Raw genomic sequence first — 17,000 nt, forward strand, 5'->3', positions numbered from 1 at the left:
GACTTAACCCAAATTTAAATAAATAAATGATAGACCATTTAAGCTCTCTTGCTTACTTTGTCAACAGCATGTATGAGTGCACTAAAAACAGAGTGAGCAGCAATCTCTGAGTCACTAAATTAAACTCCATGGTAGCAAGGACAGCTAAAAGCAGAAATAGAGGCTAAGTGGTAAGACCTAAACTAACTACAATGTTGTTTAAAGATGAAAAGATGCTGTGGGTAAATAACCATTTTCTTCCCCTGTGGCTGTAAGGTTATATGAGCGTATTCTGCTGCAGATACGCTCTATCTGGTAAGGGTGACAGGAATAAAACATTTCAACTGCAACATTCATACAGTTACTGACTACTGCTCTCCAAAACCTTTTATGTGACCTCCTAGCAAAATACAAAGCACAGTGCTCAGGGGTCAGTGGGGTTATTGCACAACAATAGTTCTCCTATGACTAGCATGGGTCCGCAGCAGGTGGAAGAAATTTCTTATGTTCTGGGAGAATAGAGGTGGCATGGTTCCCAAAGAGCACTACCAGCCAATCAGAAACATTAAGATATATGCTACATAATTCATTTTGAGAATCTCTGAGAAGAGAGCTTGCCCTTTTAAATATTCCTTCGTATGAGGAAGAGACAGGTTAGAGGGCAGCAGTCCCCAACAGGGAAATCTGTGATAACAAGAACAAATTGCTCCAGCAAATTGTTCCCCTTACCTTGAAGTCTTTGAAAAGGATTTGTATTATACATGTTTATCACACACCACAACTGTCTCTGTAACAAAAGGAATTTGATATGCCTGCCAGTGACAGTTCTTAGTTGCAGAACTCCACTTGCACAATCCACTTCCCCTCTAGTACAAAAAATACATATATCAATGCTCTGAAGTTACAAAAATGAAGAGAAAGTGTCATCAGATTTGCTGTGCAGACATTTGAAGAGAATGGAGCTTACAGCCTCCACCGTGAGAACTGAAAGATGCTGGAGGAACTCTCAAGGCAGTACAGGATATGTGGGAATCCATAGGTTTTATTGAATAAACTGTGCACGCCACAGTGGGTTGCACACTTTTACACATGCTTAAAAAAAGTTGAAGCATTTCATCTCATTCCATAATCTTCCAATACCCTCAGGCCAAGAAGTGTAATAATGCAAATTAAGCCTGTTGGCTGCTAGGCAAGCAAGGCTCTATAGTACAGATTGCCTTCAATTATCTGGAAAACACGAAAATGGAGTACACAGAAGGACTGAAAAGCACTCATTTGATGAAGTTCAACAGCTGAGGAAGAGGGCTACTTTTTTGAGTTTTCAGAAGCTGCATAATAAATTTCTCTTCATAATAAATGTTTGTATAGCTAAAGCAGCAATACTCTATTAATGAGGGGGTGTGGCAGCTTCCATCTGTTAGTTTACAGGCTTTTCAGGGCTCCCATCTGTTTTCATGTAACAAGAAAGCAGCTTGACTTCAAATGTTGCTTATACTCTCAAATTACTCAATTTTCTGACCAAGATCCAGGAGGAACACTGCACCTAAAACACTAAGTACAAAATAAGCCACTCAAAATCCATTAGAAGACATCAGTAAAAAGAGTTTTGCTATAACCCTTCCTAAACACCTGATCACATCCTGGGGGAAAAAAAATAAAAAATATTCCAGAGGTTGCCTTCTTTATATGGGTTTGGTATCTAACAGATAATTTATCAGACTAAAAACTTTGCACTGGTCACAATGACTCTGTAACTTCTTATGAGAAGACCACTAAGTCTGTTCTTACACAGGTAAGATGCATGCACTTCACTGTTTCTAGCAAAATTCACCCACAGCGCAGCACAGCACAGTCCTTTGGAAGACAATGAACTTTCAGTTTCATTAATTAGAGGGGGAAAAAGGTATACTGCCTTTAATAACAGAAAATCCAGGCACTGAGAAGGGAATAAGCAGATTCAAGTTCTACAGATGTAAATGAGAAATTTACTTGTTCAAGAATCAAGTTATTGGAATGTAAAATACAATGAAATACATGCATATGTATATTTAAGTATATTTAACAGGATACATTAAAAAGAATGTAAGAATTATGGACCTTCAAATCTGAGTTTAGTATTTGTATTGTTTCCTTCACTCCACTACACAGCGGACACCGACTCATCATATGGCCAGGTTATCACCTAGCTTTAACAGAAACTACAACTTACTATACAACAAGGAACATAGTGGTATACCCAATTACGTAGTATTTTGGTTTCAAACAATTGCATTGCTATGGCTTTAAAGAAATCCTTCTCAGTCTGATTTGCATATAAACAGACACTAATTACACATTCAAGAATGTGTAAGTCATGCGAAAGAATAAGTTGGCTGTATACATCATGACATTAAATCGTCACCATTTTACTTCTGATAAGCTATACATATAGCTGTCTCAGGTAAAATTAAGGATCAGTCTGTAAAAAATGTGAAATCCCAAACAGTCTAAGGATATTTGTGAACCCAAACATTTCTGTAATATTAAAGAAACTCTAGCTATGCTCTACCACAGGAGCTAAGAATTTAAATCCAAAAACTGACAGAAATATGCAAACAGAGAATTGAAATGTATACAAATGTATATAAAGGCTATACCAGCAAAAGGAAGACATATCAAAAGAATCATCAGGAATGTTGATTGTCATGGTAATATGCATGATTATTCCTGTAACTGGAAACTATTACTGAGCACCCCAACAGCAATATCCAACAAGAGTTTGGAGCAGTCCTGAAACAGTGCTTCAACCTGCCAAAACGCAAACAAAGTTTTTGAAACTAAGAGTTCACACCAGTACAATGATATAATACTAAAATTGAGATGAAACTGAAAATGAGTCTCTCAAATTTTAAGTATTTGTCAGTTTAATACCTCTTTTTCTGAATTACTTCATTTTAACATTCTTACCTGTTATTTTCATGGATGGTGACAAAACAAACGAGATTACCCCAGATTATTCTGAGTTTAGTATTATTGCCTGAGTAATGAGAGGATGCTCTCCCTGTCCTTATCTTGACACCTCTGTGCCCAATCTCCAGGCTGACCAATGTTTTAGGGATTCATGATAAATTGTACAGTATACATGCATAATATAATATAGACTCTCAACATTATTACTACTGACTGATCAAGTTCAGTGCTTCCACAAAGAGACTATATTGCCCACGTGCTTCAAATTGGTTTTTAATGTATCTTAAAGACTTCTCCAAGATCCCACTTTTCTTATAAGCTCTTCTATTAAAACACTGATTGGCGGGACAAAGATCATAATTTTCATCTCTCCTGACTGCAAACAGTTGCTTTATTTGAATTCTACTAGAGAAAAATAAATGCAATAATATATTTTTAACTACTAACTTTTCTTTGCAAGCATTTCTTACACTACACCTTTTGACTAGCCTCTGACTACAGTCTTGGGTGATCTTACATAATTTTAGTAAGAGAATGACAGTTTTTCATCATCCAGATCATATTTTAATATACTGCTTTTTGCTTTGGTTCTATTTAATTCTACGTATGCTTTAATTCTGCTTATTTAAAAGTAGGGTTTTGTTTAAAGTTTTAGCAAAGCACACAAGTGCAACAATATCATGCAACTACCTCCACTGGAGAGAGGGTTTACTTTTTCATCACAGTTGTTTGCGCTTGAAATACTCCTGCCTGTACTAAAAAAAGTAATCTTCAGTCTTGCAGGTTACCAAAAATAAATATGCCCAAGTTTTTTCTGCAACTGACAAAGTATTACTGAAAACAACTTTTCACAAACTCCTGGAACCTAATACTTTTGTTTAATACTTATGCTTAAGCTAGTAGAGTGCAATGGTAATACACCTGATGTAGTAAGCGTCTTAACAGCTAAACTGAATCCAGATAACAGAGTGTAACAAGAACACAGCACACACTGTATGCTCTTCACATACATACAAAATGGGAAGTTATTTGCTGGACTAGCTGTAGTTTCTGGTTAGCTTTATGTAGTAGTAAAGCATGCACCATGATTGTGAGAGCTTAAAACAATTTTCTCAGTTGATTTACTCAATTTCTATGGACATAGAGATATAGAAAGCAATGGCAGACAGCACAAGACTGAGAAAGGTAGCAAAGGCTTTAAATAGCTTCCCCTCTTTCAGTAATGTTCACTTAAACTTTCACATTAGATCTACCTTCAGCCAGTTGTTTACTTGTTATTACATTTATTTCATGCTATACTCAGATCATTTACGAGATACATGAAGTCATAAAAAAAACAAAGTCAGATAGTAATAAAACTAGAATACTGAATGCTACCTTTTTTTAAGAGGAGCAAAACTTTGAAGCATACAGGATCTTGGACACATCAGAAAGGGGTATGTACCATAATAGCTCCTGCTTTACTTAATAAAAACTACTGAATTTGAACCAAAGGTGTATACAACTCAGACTCTCCTGTCAATTAACTTTATTTTTGACCAAAAGAACAGGGATGTAATAAAATGAAATATATCTTTTGATACACAGACTACTATAGCGAGTTCCTATGTAGACAGGACTATGTCAAGCTTCAATATTTATTTCAAATTTCTTAACTGATTTGCATTATCCACATATACAATACTACAGAAGGATGTAGTATTTAAAGTTTTCACCTTTTTCTACCTCCACAGAACAATGGCAACTCTCTACCCTACACTTGCATACCTTACACGCCTACCAAAATATTTTGTCTTCTTACCCAATGTGATACCACATGCTAGGCCTGTTCACTCTGCTGTCCTCAGTTACAGCTGAGAAATTTCCTAAATCAGTGACCACGTAGTGCTCTAATTCCCCTTAAGTTCAAAGTCAAACAGAAGAACTTAAGTGAGTTTCAGTGGTAATTTAAAATTCGTCTTTATCTTGCACCAAGATAGATATAAAACACTGAAAGAATATCATATCCCAGATGAAGTTCATGCAGATAAGGAGGAAGTTCTTTATTGTAAGGGTGGTGAGGCATTGGAATGGGTTGCCCAAGGAAGTTGTGAATGCTCTATCCCTGGAAGTGTTCCAGGCCAGGTTGGACAGAGCCTCGGGTGACATGGTTTAGTGTGAGGCACCCCTGCCCACAGCGGGGGGGGGAGGGGGCGGGGGGTTGGAACTAGATGATCTTAAGGTCCTTTCCAAACTTAACTATTCTATGATTCTATGAAGTAGTATTTTATTAGGCAACAGACACCAAAGGCAAGCTTTCAGGTGTAACTGACTGAGCAGCCATAGTAACTTTGTTTAAAAAAAAATTTATCACTATTAGCAACCTTTTACTCAGTACAGCCTAGAAATAAATGCAAAGTAAGTTCCGTTCCTAAAATACTGGTCGAAGGCATTAAAAAGCTAAAACAATCTTAACCAAGTAGAAGAAAATAAGGTGAAGAAAAGCTCGTAACAGGGAAATCACTCACCAGTTACTGTCACGGGCAAAACGGTCTCAACTTGGGGAAAAATTCATTTAATTTATTGTCAATTAAAAATAGAATATGATAGTGAGAAACAACAACAAACTAAACCCAACTTTCTCTCCACCCTCCCCTTCTCCTTCATACGCTATTCTTTTACCTCCTCCCACCCCAGCATTACAGATAGGCTGGGGAATGGGCAGTGAAGTCAGTTTGTAACACTGCTGTTTCTTCCTCACAGCTTCCCCTGCTCCAGCGTGGGTCTGCCTCGCGAGCTACAGTTCTTCAAGAACTGCTCCAGCATAGGCCCTTTCACAGAGGTCAGTTCTTCAGGAGCAGAGTACTCCAGCATGAACATCCACGGGCCACAGCGCCACACAAGTATTTTTCTTTTCTTACTCTTTAACACTGCACTACTTTAGAGTCATTTGTCAGCACTTGCTTTGTTTATTCATACTGTGTTAAGGTACCAGAGCACCAGGAGGAACCAAAAGTAGTTATGTAGTGCAGGCTTTTCATCTCCTATTTTTCCTATCAGCTCAAGTGCTACATCTGTTATTGGTATTTTTGAAGACAAGCACAGAAAAGGTAACTCCACCAAGGAGGTCGTTGATTGCTTCTTCCAAGTGACAGGACAAGAGGTAATGGCCTCAAGCTGTGCCAGGGGAGGTTTAGACTGGATATTAGGAAAATCTTCACATAGAGGGTGATCAAGTATTGGAACAAGCTGCCCAGGGAAGTGGTGAAATAACTGTCCCTGTAAGTGTTCAAAAACTGTGTAGATTAGGCCTTTATTGACATGGTTTACTGGTGATCTTGCCAGTCCTGGGGGAACAGGTGGACTTGATAATCTTAAAGGTATTTTCCAACCTGGTTGATTCGATGTTTTTCTAAACTGGCTCTGTCCCCAACTTCAGCAGAAACTGCAATTGTGTTTCAGTTATATCCATGTTACATATATGTAAACAGCTTTGACCATCTAATCACAAGCTGAAGTTTGCACAATATGCAATACCAGCATAGAATCCTGAATTCCAACCAAATATGGAATTCCAAAAATTCTATTTTATTGGTAAGGCCATTTATCACTAGTCTTATCAGTCAACTAGCATTCTGATGCAAAACCACAGGTAAACACTGAAGCTGCCTCCACATCTGAGAAAAAGTCACTGGCATAGCAGTAAGAATCCTGAACTCCCTGGTATCTTCACATTATGAAATTTGTAAACTGCAAGTTTGACATGAAGATAAGGAACGTGAAGAAATTATCGATGGACTTTCCTGTGATCTTCTCTTTAGCAGCAACCACTATTTTCAAGAAGCCTAGGTTAAGAATTCCTTTGATTAATGCCTCTCAATAACAGCAGCAATGGAAACTACAGTTTCAGAGTCCTTCCTCACCTTTGACTTACCCCTGAAAGACTACTGAAAGCTGAAAGCAGAAGGAATATGAAGTATGAGCTTTTAGAGTGGAGATGTTACGTGAAGAAAGAAAAAAGGGATACTCATTTTTTTGTGTTTATTTGCTAGGTCAAGGTCAAAATGACCACTGTACTCCTATGTGTGCTTCACAGTGCATTAGTTGAGAGGTCTCCAATGCTTACTGTCCAGATCTGATTTACAGCAAACACAGATCTATATTAGTAGTTCAGCCTCTCCTTTTGGCTACTGCATCACTATGAAAACTTCACAAAGCATGTTTCAGCATTTAGCATCTTATCTCAGGCTTGGGACAGGTCTGAGGTCACCATCAAAGTTGATACTTAGAGCTATCACCTTGAGTTATCTCCATGCAAACACTTCTGAAGTCCCCGGCTGCTTCAGGTCTGAACCAATGAACAGAAGGTCTCTTCCACTCTGATTTAGCTAAATTATCATCACAAGAGAAAGCTGGAGTGCACATCAACAGGACTTAAGAAACCCCTGGGCCTCCATGGACTAGCTTTGCTATTCTTGAATGCACTCTGAAGTGACACATCTAAACTTTTCAACCAGAAGCCCAGGAAGAGGACTTAAACCTCTACCTTAGCATTTTTAGTTCTATAGAGAAAGGGAATAGAAAGAATCTTCCAGGATAATGAAGATTTATTATGCAAATAATCTAGTTTTACATAGATCAATAAGGAAAATATGAAATGACTAATGCTAACAATTAAAGGGCACAGACAGATACTGCCAAGAAATCTTACAACAGTATGGAAAAACAAAGGTGATAGCTACTGTTACATCTTGCACATCAAAACAGAAACAGAAAAGCTAAGGTGTACACTGACATGCTGCAAGAATCATATTTCAAACAATAAGTACACATGCATCTGCAATGGAATCTGTGTGGAATTTAACCACGAGAGAATCATTTGTTGTGACACGACCACAACGGAAACCTTAACTATTAATAAAGCATACTCTGGAACTCATAGATGTAAAATATTTTCACCTATGCAGTAATAAAACTGCCAGAAGCCAGTGGAAGTGCTTTGCTCACTGTCACTAGGAAAAGTGGACAGTAAAAAAAGAACTACTTGTTTTCAAGGTTTGCTAAAAGGAGCTCAACCTTCCTTTGTATTCAGAAATGCTTTAACTAGCCACATCTTACTATGAAATAATCTCACTCACCAACTCCATTACAAGTTCCACCACATTCAGCTTTGTGCTTTCCATAAGAAATAATATTACAAAATATTGTAATAAAAATATTACGGAGAGCTTATGTCATACAAAAATACTAGGGAAAGCATAAAAAATTCATCAGAACAAACAGTAGGATATTGAACCAGACAAGAGAGTGAGAAAGAATCTCCCTGAAAACTAACAGAATCCTAAATTGCACCTCACATCTAGTAAACCTAAACAACAAATATTAGTGGCAAAAGGCCTGTAAATTAATACCAGTGTGCTACAACACTGTGCTATGTATCTTATTAACAACCACCTTTTACTCACAGTTTGTGGGTTGATATCATCTTCTCCCATTGGCTCATCCACAATTTGCTGTCCGTTCTGTAAAAACCAGACACAGCAAGTTACTAGAAATGAATCCAAGTACAGAAATAAATGTATCAGATATGTGCTTTCACAGCATGCTACTGCACATGATCAAGTGTTCTCTTTGCCATGTTCTATAAAAAAGTAATTGAATGTAAACACATACTGCTGGCATGCAATGCCAGTCTTGCTCTGATCCTCACGTATTATCAAACTACATAAAGTCACAGTAAGAATATACAAAACAATCCGGCATTTGAGATGCTACTACACAGCTAGACATTATTTTCCACTACTATAACTTCTGCAAAAGAGTTAAACCTGATGAAGGCTGAACAGCAAAAAGCCACAACAAAGAACAAATAAACAGGTTCTTTCTATGAGCAAGAGCTTATGTAGCAAGTCAGCCCTTACTCTACCATGACTACTTCAAGAAAATTAATAACTATGGTATAGCCTTATAAAAACTTTGAATGCAATACTAATTTTACTAACCATCGTTTACTACTTTCTGTATCTAAGACGCATTCTAACAAGCCATGTAGAGAAGTAGCCTTTTAAATTTGAAATTTGCCATAAAGATTTAAAAAAATCTTAAATATCCTGTTGGTCAACAAATGCTTTCTTTTCTTTGTCAGTGATATTATACTTCAACAACCTTTAAGTGACAGTTTTCCCAGAAAGACTTAGAGAACAACCTTGCTTACACAACAAGCATGAATATTACCAAGTTGTAAGGAAAAATATCTATTTCCTAAGTTATAGTACAGGGTATCACCTTCTTAGTCATCTCCTAAAGCTTGACATGAATTCAATATGATTTTAAAAACAAATAAGAAACTATTAAAAATCATAATATTTTCCATTAACACTGGTAGCACAACTTAAATTCATTTGTGCATTTTTTCCCCTACTGAACACAAAGCCTAATTTATCTATTTTTCAGAGCTTAATTTACTTAAAACAAAGTTGCATGCATGTATGGATAGATATTTTCTAGATGTTAGAAAGTGAATAAAAGCTGCTCAGAGACTTTAGCTTCATTCTATACCTCCCTTCCCACAGTTCAGCTTTTCAGCAGACTTCTTGTGTGGAACTTTCCTAGCATCTTTCTGTAACAACTTCTGAGTAATACAGTCTCCCAGCTTGCACATGGATGAAGGTCAATCTTTTATATGAAGTGACAGATTAAATCCTAACCACTATGAATTCTAATTTTCAAATATTGCAAGCACAGTGAATGTTTCATCTCAGATGATTACCAGCTCTCTACCAAGTTTTCTCCTGAGCAATTTTCTTGCTAAAAGATGCAGCTGGATAAAGCTAAATTATCCAGTGCAAAGTTCTGGCATATGGCAGCATTGCCATTTTCTCATCTTAACTGGCTTCAGGAAGATACTAGAGACATTTAGTGTAACCCTAGCCTACCCTAGCAGTCATCTTTCCATGGCAGACAACTAGTAAAGAATCAGATGCGCATCTTATAGTTAACTACAGAGATTAATATAATCTTTATAAGTGGTCTCTGTTAAGGGCAGTCAGTACAACCTTCTAAGAGTAATTTAATATGATGATACTCCAAAAAGCCTAAATTCCCCTCATTGTAGCATCTTTTACTTGTAGTATACTGGCAACGAATATTGTACTATCCTTCCTTAAGATACATAGAAAGTTGAAAATACCAAACAGAAGACCATAAAAATACCAGCTTAGCTAAGTAACAGAAATGAGTGGCTTTAATAAAGCCTGTTTACAAGAAAGCATATTGTGTATACATGTACCGGTACCATCAAGGCCACAAGTCACATACTTCCCCTTTAATCTATGGCATATATTTAAATAATGTTAACATTTGTATTTTAGCTACACATCTCTATATTCTGCTCATGCTACAAGACAGCTTCCAAAGTATCTCGTCAATAGGAAAATATGAGAAGAAAAACAGCAGAACAAGACAATTAACTTTAGCTGGAAAGGAGGAGTCTATAATGTCCTAACTACTAATGATGGCTAAACTCTGGGGCCTAAAATAGGGCAATTTGTGTATCAAAGCCATGTGCTCTAAACTGACTCCACATGCAGATTTTCAGAAACAGCGATTCCTGCTACAGCAGACATTCTGCTGAATAATAACATACATTAACTGCAGGTTAAATAAGAATTTACTACACAATAAGCTTTAAGATTCCACATTTACTATTTTAAGGCAATTGAAACATAGTTGAAAGTGGAACACACTATCAGAAACTTGAAACAAGTCTCTCTGAAGCAACAATGTGAGACCAACCTCTGTTTTTAAAAAGGTTCTTAATCTTCTACCTCGTTGACTTTTTCCACATTCCACCAGTTAACCAGGGGAAAGAAAACAAAAACAAACCCAAGAACAAACATAAAAACCTCTTGCAACACAAATGAACTGCTTTGTACAATCTGGTTTTCTTGCATTGCTTTCAGGTAATTTTCAGTTGAATTCAAGCAACGAATTCCAAACAATTATTGGAGCTAGGAACAAACAAGCAATCAGCATGTACTCCATGCAGTCATGTCTGAGGCAGATCACTGGATTAGCAAGATCTTTTTAAATAAGTCTACCCAAGCAACGATTATGCTAAAGGAATCACTGGATGGCAGAACCAGTTTTTCTCAGAACAGTCTAAGCCATGTAAGGTAAAGAAGAATATGCATGTATGATTTATGGTTTGATGGTATATGATACCATTAGATGCAGCTGTGTAATCAGAAAGATTACAAAGTGTACTGTTTTTCTTATGAATTAAAATGTAAAGCCAAAAGGTTCCTATATTGGTAGTGGCAATATTAAAACCACTGTGGAGCAAAGAAGTCAGCAGCATGCTTAAGAGGCAAGCAAATGAAATAAGCTTCATTTTGCTAGGTGTAGGCTCCCACTAGTATTTAACTAGATCCAAGGGCATGTCTCAATGACATAACAGACTGGAAATAAATAGTCTGATGAATAGAGAATAACAGAAGGTTAAGTATATTTTTCTCATGGTCTAATTCCAAAGACAGACTCTAGACCCTGATTATTCTTCAGCTGCACTCCTCCCATAGTGGGACACTAAGCAAGCAAATGGACCAAAGAGCTGGTATTTGCAGCACTCTGGCTCCAAGAGTAGAACATATTTCAGAAGACAGCATGAGAGAACTATAAGAAAAATAACAGAAAAGGCCCACAGAACATTTCTGCTTGCACCTAAGTACATCAGCAATCAATTTACATCCTGAAAAGATGACGCATATGCTTTACAAAGGTAATCTAACAAAATGCTTGTCTAGTCCATTTAAGTTCTACTTCCTATTCTGTTTTCCAGTGGAAATAGTTAAGTTAGTTACAGGTTTGACTCTGAAAAGCTTTTAAACCTGTTGCCACATTTCACTAAATTGGTAGAAATGAATACTTAAATACAGCTGTGTTCTGGCAGTTTTCTTGAAGACACATGGACAGGAACACAAACTGATCCTACAGGTTTCCTAAGTATGTATAAAACAGACAAGTATCAGGGAATCTGCATCAGGCAAGTGGTACACGAGTGTTCCCTGTATGAACTCTCAGAACTTCTGACACAAAAGAAAATCAACTACAAAACAGGGAATAAACCATCAGTATTTCTAGCAATCAAAAATTACAGGTTTAAGCCCACTGAACTCTTAAGATATAATCAAGTACTCGATTTTCGACAGTTTAAAGAAGATGGTGATGGGGTTTGAGCGTGTTTTTGTGGGGATTTTTTGCGGGTTGGTGGGTTTTTTTGTGTGTGTGCGAGGATTTTTTTTGTGGGTTTTCTGTTGTGTTTTTTTGTGGTTTTTTTTTTATTACTTTTTTTTTTTAATTTCAGATTATTTCACTTTTTAACCAGTAATGCATGGTCATTAATTACTGCACTGAAAGGGACCAAAAGGTAGCAAGTAGTGCTGTATGTTAAGGTATTGGTATTAAGAAAATATAACCACAGTAAATCAATCCTTTGTAAGAAAGAAGTACATCAGGAACGTAGCCCACATCCCACTCACAATCAATTAACCACTTTTTGTGAAGCAGGGAATATCCTGTACTCTACACTGTATATTGATTGAGAGTCTTCATGTCACTTATAATTTTTTTTTTTTAATTATGGTTCCAACATTTACTGCAAGAGATCCAATTCATCTCAGCAGTCTGGTAAAACTGTACTATCCTGGGCACCTGCACAACAAAACAAATGCTATTTCTGCCTATCCTTTTGATTAACACTGGACTCACCTGGGTAATACTGTATGAAAAACACAATCATCCTTAAGACCAATTTGAACTTACCAATTTGGTGCAGAATATCTTATTTTAATAGTAATGCCAGGTACCCATCATTCCCATCACACAGGTTTATTACAGATATCTAGACCATATTAATTGAAGTATTAAACTGACAAATCATGTTGCCTGTAGTACTATTTTCCCCCTATTTCTCCTGTTAGTTTCATCAATAATATTACAAATAGTATACAACTGAAGTTTTTAGATTTAGTTTAGCATCCCCACTCTCACATTCTGTTTGCAAATCAAAGTTCTGCTAACTTGGACTTGATCTTGCTGAATGTTACATTCTTTCCTACAGTTCAATGGATTTTTTTTCTGAAGGGCTTAAGTTTATCCCCAAAGCTTCTTCAATGTTAGACACCACCCCAAAACATCTCTGCTTTGTGTTTAGACTACTGCTAGACTATTTTGGGATATTTAAGTAGCCTCTCTGCTAAAAAAATATTTCAAAACACACATGAACTCTCAGTATTATTATTTAGTCACTAAAACTTTGGCCATATATACATCTGAGCACTTAACACTGCTGTTTTCAAGGGACTCTCAACTGACAAAGCTCAAGAACCATGCGATCTTTGAACTCAGTAAAGCTATAACAACGCTTCTAACTTATTTCATACCAGCAAAGAATACAGTATTCCTACCAAAACATTAGTAACAAATCTGCTGTTAGCAACACAAGGTGCTGCATGGAACTACATTCAATAAAAGTCTTTCAAACTGTACATGCTATTCTAAGCCACGGCAAGCTACCCTGAGAAAAATTCTGTAGGTCCACAGAAAAACAGTTGAAAATAGACTGAGAAAACCTTGAGGGGTCATCCAATCTATCTCAGTGCACCAAGGCATTCCTGCAATACTGCTCATAAAGACATTGATGTCTATCCCCTTTTTAAATCTTCAGTAATGGAGTTTTCATAATCTATTATATTGCTTAACTAAAATATACGGATTTAATATGATTCGAGTTAATAACTTGTGCCCTAACTCCTGAGCTGTGAAGCCACAGCAATCCACAGCACTTAACTAAATCCTGACCCAATTAAAACTTAGTATATGTAAGTAGCAGAAGTGAGCCATCATCTTCTTCCTTAGCTGTTCTGGTTGCATTCATCCATTTTGCATACTATGTTAAAAACAGTACACCCAAATATTAAAAACTTGAATTTTTTGAAAACTCAAAAAACTACAAATATGAGTATTTTTAAGAAATAAAATTACTGCTAGTATCACTTCTATAGAAGAAAAGTTTGCAGCTCCCAGTGAGTTTAATTCTCTGAATTAGTCAAGCTTGAAGGCAGACAAGTGCCATGGCATTATCCAAGATGCTGGACATACAGCATCATGAAATCTTTGTCCAGGCCAACAAGAAAAAAAAAAGTTCCCTACTTGTATGAGTGTTAACCAACTAACCAAACAAATAAAATCCCAAACAAAATACGCACCATATATTCTCTTTTCATCTGCTCCAAAGAGGAACAAGAATTACACATGTAGAAATCATTTCAATAAATCCAACCACTGCTGCAGTCACAAAAAAGAAATTCCTTCTCTGTTAGCACACATTATCCTAAGAGTGACTCCAGCACCTGACTGTATACCAGTTTTACTACCAAGGCTGTATTTGCACAATACAATTTGTCCCAGGCCCACCAGAACGCCCTCCACCTGACTAGGCTCTTTCACAGACAAGGGATATGTACCAGCTCCTTTCCCTATGAGTCAGGGGCAGTCGATGGACACAGCTAGGCTGTGTGCCTGTAGCTTCTTACAACACAGAGAGGTTCACAGACACGAGCCAGTTTCTCAGAATCTCTCTGCATGATAAACGACAGAGCCTGGAATTTGATACTGAAGTCAACTAAATCATTACTCGTTTATGCTCACTTTGTCATTTAGCTATTTTACTAAATTCAACTAAGGAGACTAAGCTATGGAGCAACTTCACTATTTCCTAAAATTCAGGTTTCCCAAGGTGACTATACAACAACTGTCAACCTCTAGAAGACAGGAGGAGAAAGACTCCCCATTAAGTGAAAAGAATTGTTTAACATGCAAGTCTGAGTTCTAACATGATTGCCAAAATTAGTTAATGCTATGTAAGGAATAACAAAAATAACATTTATCATGGTCTGATTACATCCTGAAACCTCCACCTTTTAAGCCTGCAGGATGAAGAAGATTTTATTTCTCAATGCTATGTTTTGCTGTGATTTTAAAATCACAGTAAAATACCATTTCTTCACACCTCCTGTATATACTGAAGCATGTTCCAATAAATTAATGCTTGGAATTAAATGATAAATGGAAATTGAGTTAATTTAATTAAATGGAACCTTAGAAACTGTCAGAAAACAGACCTAGACCATAATAATGTACTTAGAAGACATGTGCTACTTCTTAGACAATTGCTTCATTCAAAGAAACAACAAGAACAACAAAGAGTTAAATAGAGCCCTAAGAATACCACAGGCATCAAAGTGAACATATGGTAACTGTTACTGATAAGAATGAGCTAGCAGTAACTTTGTGGTTGAGCCACTGTCCTAGGTCCCTGGAAATTGGAGCTCATCTCCTAGCAAGAACACACTCCATGAATGAGGCTAGATGGGGTGACTATACTGTTGAGCTTCATTTTCCCATCTGTTACACAAGATTCCTCCCCTTCAGTCCTCCCTGTTCTGCCCCCCTCCTCCCTGCCCCCTGGTTTTCAACGGATAACACATTTAACCATATTTCAGATAAGGAGAGAATAAGCAGTAAAGTATCATGTATGCAAGCATATGGCACAATACTGACAGTAATCAAACACTTTAGTTTTTCTCAACTTAAAAATTCCTTGAAGACATTCTAACTTATCCAGGAATCATTAAATGATTCCCTTTTAAATGTCACCAAGATTGAAAAGGCAATTACAAGTTTTTAGTCTTGCCTGAAAAACTGCTTAAAAGTTTAATAATTGGAATATGGCTATGGATTATATTTGGAAACAAACTAAACCACAAACCCCCAAAACCAAACAAAGCCCCACAACCCAAAACCAGTATCTGGAATGAGTTCTTAAATTGGAAAGTCTGCCAACTCTTAAGATCAATCAACTTAAAAAGCTATTATTTTTGATGTGTAGAAATAATTATTGTAAAAGAAATATTAGTCTGCATATCGTCACAAATCTACGTTGAGCATTTCAGATGAAAAACAACTAGCTAGTGTGACAGATCACAATCAATTCAAAAACAACAGATGTGCTTACACCTACTTTGTGTTAAATGTCCCAGCTGTGGTGAGAAATATTACCTTCTCTATAAAGAACAGTAATATAACAAGCTAAGAATTGTGGATGTCATAAGAGAACTAACAGAATGATTCAAGAAGTCAAACTCAACATCTTCCAGGAAGAAACCAAGAGCCATGGAGCACACAAAGTACTGCATGAAGGTACTGAATACTGCAGGGTAAAGCACCTTCCTCCTCTTAACCCACTGAGGTGGCAGCACGACATCAGCACTATGTCACATAGTAGAATTCTGCTAACTTCAAAAACAGAGCAGGTAAAATTGTACCATTAAGGATTTGAAAAATCTGAATTAAAAAAACCCCACACACCTATACACCTTTCATGCTGATGATGTGTTTCTCAAGACAGTATTTACATATATATAACATCTGTTATCTGTCTCCCTATCACAGTATAGTTTGTGGAATACAGGGTATATTATTTATTTAGATGAGAATTAAATTGCCAATTGCCACTTTTAACCCACTGTAAGAAAATGTCTCTCCACAAATCCATGAAAAACCCAGACTTGAGAATACATTGTACTGAGAGCATGTATGTATGAGATGCAACAGCCAAGTACTGCAGAGAATTCTGCCTATAATGGAGAGACAAAGGCTAGTCTTCAAAATCCACAAAGACCTGCCCATTTAGGTGTTTTCACCTTGGCTTTGAATTGTCTGTGTTGCTTATGCTAGAAATGACTGTAAATATAGTCTTTGGTCCCGTGGAATGTAAGTACAACGCTGATTACACAGACACACAAAGAGACAATCGCAACCACAGACTCACAGCAAGACATTTCAGATTCCATGCCAGAAGTATTTATTGACATAGAGAATGTCACATGGACATCAGAATGGAATCACATAGCAAAATGACATTATTTGAGACATCTTTGAGTCTTTAAAGCATCAGTGTCACTGTTAAATGTTAACACCCTTGTCCTGTGCAAGGTTTAATTATTTCTAAAAGATAAAACAAGGAATTCTGC

General features: G+C 36.8%; 1 protein-coding gene across 4 annotated transcripts in view; it reads right to left on the reverse strand.

The window, feature by feature from the left end:
- The window catches only part of RPS6KA3 (ribosomal protein S6 kinase A3), a 78,727-nt gene that overhangs the window by 58,159 nt on the left and 3,568 nt on the right, over nt 1-17,000 (reverse strand). For 3 of the 4 annotated variants that reach the window (XM_062603805.1, XM_062603803.1, XM_062603802.1), the window contains exon 2: nt 8,373-8,429. In XM_062603805.1, coding sequence (XP_062459789.1) covers nt 8,373-8,402 — 30 coding nt within the window. In that variant the 5' untranslated portion in view covers nt 8,403-8,429. Of the gene's footprint in view, nt 1-8,372; nt 8,430-17,000 lie in introns of those variants that run through there. The other variant, XM_062603804.1, reaches the window with a different exon arrangement.

Source organism: Pezoporus occidentalis, unplaced genomic scaffold (genome assembly GCF_034315485.1).
Source record: "Pezoporus occidentalis ecotype Australia unplaced genomic scaffold, CSIRO_AGI_Poc_V1 ctg81, whole genome shotgun sequence".
Taxonomy (NCBI): Eukaryota; Metazoa; Chordata; class Aves; order Psittaciformes; family Psittacidae; genus Pezoporus; species Pezoporus occidentalis.